Source organism: Perca fluviatilis, chromosome 4, assembly GCF_010015445.1.
Source record: "Perca fluviatilis chromosome 4, GENO_Pfluv_1.0, whole genome shotgun sequence".
Classification (NCBI taxonomy): domain Eukaryota; kingdom Metazoa; phylum Chordata; class Actinopteri; order Perciformes; family Percidae; genus Perca; species Perca fluviatilis.
This window is the reverse complement of record NC_053115.1, coordinates 15,753,173-15,758,004: the sequence shown is the minus strand read 5'-3', so window position 1 is coordinate 15,758,004 and position 4,832 is coordinate 15,753,173. Positions and strand designations below refer to the sequence as shown.

The following is a 4,832-nucleotide window of genomic DNA, read 5'->3' as shown; positions in this document are numbered from 1 at the left end:
AGCAAAGTTTCATTTCTTCAGTGTTGTCCCATTAAAAGATATAATGAAATATTTACTAAAATGTGAGGGGTGTACTCACTTATGTGAGATACTGTATTATTAAAAAGGTATGAGGCAGTTCTGACACAATGAAATAATCTAACAATGCTGTTGGTGTGTGATTGGCTTCTCTCTTGTGTTGTAGGCCCAGCAGGAATTAGAGACAGAAGGTCTGAAAGGGGAGTTTGATCGCACTCAAGCAACACAGACACTGGGGACTACGCTGGACAAACTCCTTGATCATTTGGAGGAGAAAGACGTCCAGGACCCAGAGCAGCAAACAGCAGGAGTTCAAAGAGCCAATGACCCCACCAGGGGGAGCCCCAGCCTGGCTCCTAAGCAGCCAGGTAACCAGGCAGCCTGCTCATGTCTGTACACTCTGTGTCTCCCTCCATCATCCTCATATTTCATTCATTCATATGTGCAATAGTTTGTCATGACCTCTTTCATCCCAGAATAGACTTGGAGTTAGTTGTGTTATCAGATTGATATTTTCAATTATTTTGGTTAGTTAGTGGTCTTTCCTCTGCTGCCATTGATGTATCTGTGGGTGATTTTCAGTAATCAAATCCAAATTGAAATTAATCAGTTTTATAAATCTAATGACAACGCAGAAATGTAATGCTTAAAAGACTTTGAAGTACACATTCTTGGCTCTCACCTCCTGCATCCTGTGGCCCTGCTGATGGGTTTTTGAGGTGAACTGTGTTGTTTGTCCCTCTTTTGTCTCGTCACCCCAGACCAAGCGACTGACGACCATGTTAAGATCAAAATTACTAAGTATAAGACGGGCGGCAGCCCTGATGGGGAGGTCAAAGTTCAGGAGATGGGCGAAGGAGACCCCCAGTGGCAGCACATAAAGGACGTGGTTAAAGAACAGCTAGAGAAAGCAGGACTGAAGGCGGAAGGTATGAGGGGGGAGTGCCCGAAACACTCCCGGCCTTTTCTATATTCCATCTGTTATCTTGAGCATATAGTAGTTCTCCTCTCATCTGTGTCAAAAAGCATAAAACTGTCCGATTTAGGTTTTTCCATGGTTTAGCTGTTCAAAAGACACTTCATCAACGTCATGCTAATAGTACGAAGGGTGTCCTTAATTTTTCATGCTGCCAGCAATTAAACACGTATGCTTTCACCAAATAAATCTAGTAAATCTGGACCCATTAAATTAGTTTTTTTTATTTATTTTTAAAAACAAAATTGCAAAATGAAAGATCATAGTAGCAAAATATATCTGACAGCAGGTAGCTGAAGCTTATTTTAAAGGCAAAGGGAAATCAAAGGTGTGCCATGTGTGTCTTTTTGTTTTTCATCCACAGTTGTGTTTCTACCATTCTTCATTATGATTATTTGTTGTTTAAATACATCTGAATTGACTTAAATCTGTGTTTAACTGGCAAAGCCTGCCTTTTCCCATGTTTTTCTTTTACAGGTAAAATTGAGGTCAAGATCTTGACGCGAAAAAATGCAGAGGAGGCAGGTGATCAGTGGCTGACTGAAGAAGATACAAAGTCCTTCAGGGAGCTCCTCATAAATCTCCTGGTAATTTAAGAAGTGATTGTAACTTTTTATTGGGTTCATTTGGATCCCTATGGGTGTGAGTTATTCTGTTATACTGTGTTTGCCAGCAGATGTGTGAGATTGTACAGAGACAGCTGTTGTTTTTGTATGTTTGTCTACCTGCATAACAAGTTCAGCAAAACTACCACTTGACTAGATGTCAAATCACTAGACTATAGTCATGAAACACCATGGTATATTGACAGATTTAAATTGTCAGTTGAGTTGTTTGTAAGCACAAATTACGACATTTTGTAAACTTATTATTTACTTGAATATTTAGTTTTCAAATGTTTAACAAAATAACTAAATGTATGTACAGTCTTGACCACTTTACACTATTGACATTTTATTTGCTCTCTGGCAGACTGTTACATGAGAATTTTGACACTACTCTCATGTCTGCCTGTTAAATATGAAGCTGCAGCCGGTTAGCTTGGCTGCTGGCTGTAGCTTCATATTTAACAACAAATAAGAGTGTGTTAACGATCCCCTCATCTAATTAAGGAGAAATACTGTATATTTTGGGAAACGCATTTAATTCTATTTCCCAAAATGTCAAACTATTGCTGTAAGTGGGAAATTGTATGGTTTCTGGTAAATTCTAGGTTGTCAAACACAAATGACTTTTAAAGTGTACAAAAAATATAATATTCCAATACAGAAAGTATTTTAACATTTATAATTTGTTCCATAAAAAAAGGGGTTGTTTTCATAAACTAGAAAAAGTTGCTTCATATTAGATTGCACATTGCATGAAAAGTCTTTTTTTGACACTGAGCTAGCCTCATATCAAAAACAATTCATGAAAAACAACTGCTGTGCTTAAGAAAACTAGTCTGAAATATGGGGGGAAAGTAATGACCAATGGGTTTAAGGTTTCCTGGGAGAGTCCCACATGGTTTTGTGTAGCATTTTATTGCTAAGTTGAGCCTCCTTGCCTAAACACCCTCCTCTAACATAAAAAAATGAATACACTTTTTAGGAGCTAAAACATGATCCTGCAGAGGTGCTATTTTTACATGAAGCCTTTTCAATTAGTGTGATTATTGTTTTGGGTGTCATGAACTGGATCTGAGTGGCATTCCCACCTCACTGAAACCAACTTACCACCCACAAGTACACTTCTATTTTTTTCCTGTCGACCTATGCCACACTGTCTAGAAAACATTAACTAGATTACAGCCTGCGTGTGTTTTGTCATTGACATTCAGCATATCAGCATGAGGACTGCGACATGTACTTTTTTTTATTTTTTTATTGTCCGCAAGTTAAGTAAACATTTGATTAGAAAGGTTGTGGTTGCTTTTAAACACATCCCTTTCCCCCTATCTTATAGACTGGAGGCACAGAAGAGGTTTACAAAGAGCAAAAGAGGCAGCAGGACTTGGAGAACAACTATAGGTTTGTGTGGGGAGAGTCTCAGGAGGAGTCGCAGTCATCCAGCGCCTCTGACTCAGATGACGTGGACATATGAGCTCATTCAGTACATTCAGTGCACCTTTTGTAACGGTGAACTCCTGTGAAAACCAGCAGGGAGGGGGACTCTGAAGTGCAGCCGCAAATTTGAAATAGAGCCCCAGTGTTTCAATTACTGCTATTAAACCTGGCAGATAATGTCAACTCATCTGTTTGCACATGCAGAAAACGTGTCCGTGTGTCTATGTGTCTGTACTAGGCACCAGTTATATGTTGCACGATGAAACCGCAACGTCTCAGCTGTACTTGTGCAGTTGAAGGAAGTTATGCATTGTCCCTTTTGATGGGATCCAGTTTTGATAGATGGTGATGTACCTTTTTTTTTTTTTTTTTTTTTCTTCATAAATATGTCAGTGAATTTTACTGAATATTTGCATCTAGTTCTGAAGTTGTCAGCAGCACACTGTGGCCACAGTTGAATTATTACATTTGTCTTATATGTCTTATATGCTATACACAAGTCACTTAAAGTACCTTTAAGTGAATTGTGCATGCCTCAACAAACCGGAGGAGTGTTTGCACAGGTTGTTCAATTTAATGTTTACTGAACAGTGGGATTGTGTATGGATTTGAAGAAATAAAAGAAAACTTCCTACAGGTTCAAATTTCAGTTCCCACTTGTCTTTGACACTTTCTGTTGCTGCATTTGGTGATTAGATTAAACAACTGTAGATTGCAGAAGTGTTTGTTCACATGCTGTGACACTTTATATCTTTAGTAAAAGGTTTTGTAAACTCAGAATTTAAAACAGAAAATTCACAAAAATGTGTGTTTCTTTTTGGTTGTCATGTGCTGGTAAAGGGATTTAAAAGAAAAACCCTAAACAGAGTGCAGGAAGATACATCTTTTAAGTGTGTACTTTAATTTCTGACAAGAATTTAATTTACCTTCATTCAGTAAAGGAAAACAAAGAACACAATATTCGATTCAGTGAACTTTTCTAAGGATCCTACAGAGGTGTACTTAAGGGCTGGTTTGTATAATTTATGAGTAATTGTGACTACTTGGAACACATGTACATGATTATTGCGTGAGTATATTTTGGATTTGTTGTATATTGGCACAAATTAAGTGGGACTTCAGTTACCTGAGTAAATGTATTCAGATGTGTGACTGTGCAATCTTGTATATGAAACTTAATTTCACTGTGGAAATAAGTTGTATACAAACTTTTTCAGACACACGATTGAGGCATGTCTTCATAAATAAGATAGTGTCTAGATGCTCAAGATCAGATAAGAGTAACTAGACAAAAGCGTCAGGGTGTGTGTTGATGTGGTTATTGACTTTAATGGATTTGTCTTCCAAATAATTTCGATTGCTCTTTCTTGTTATGCAGCCTTAATGCTTTTATCTGATCTTGGGAAAAGACTGTTTATTACTGTATTCTTGAATGGGGCTATATTACTGCATTAAGAACACCATATTGGTTTCATAGTCTGACTAAAGTCCATCTGTGCTGCCTTGTAAATAAAGTTCTTTTGCAATAAAAAAAAATACCATACAAGTCCCCTGGATAACATCTAGCCATGTTTTTCTTTTTAAAATGTACTAACATTTATTTGTATTGAATTAGATGAACACACTGAATGCCCTTCTGCATCAAGTCCTTCATTTAATTTGCACGAATTAATTTAAGCGCTACAGTCATTGTGTGTCTGTCATATGCTTCTGCAAGTTTAGATAAACAAATGCTATTGGTACTTTACTCATCCACTGGTTCACCTCAAAAATGTGTTCTGACTCCCGACCAT

The 4,832-nt window shown here is 37.5% G+C and overlaps 1 protein-coding gene across 1 annotated transcript in view; it reads left to right on the top strand.

Annotated features, from left to right (window-relative positions):
* Positions 1–4,595, top strand: part of os9 (OS9 endoplasmic reticulum lectin) — a 17,227-nt gene extending 12,632 nt beyond the window's left edge. Inside the window, exons 12-15 of the mRNA XM_039796377.1 lie at positions 185–386; positions 780–947; positions 1,472–1,581; positions 2,939–4,595. Coding sequence (XP_039652311.1) covers positions 185–386; positions 780–947; positions 1,472–1,581; positions 2,939–3,076 — 618 coding nt within the window. The 3' untranslated portion in view covers positions 3,077–4,595. The remainder of the gene's footprint in view (positions 1–184; positions 387–779; positions 948–1,471; positions 1,582–2,938) is intronic.
* Positions 4,596–4,832: the final 237 nt, after the last annotated feature.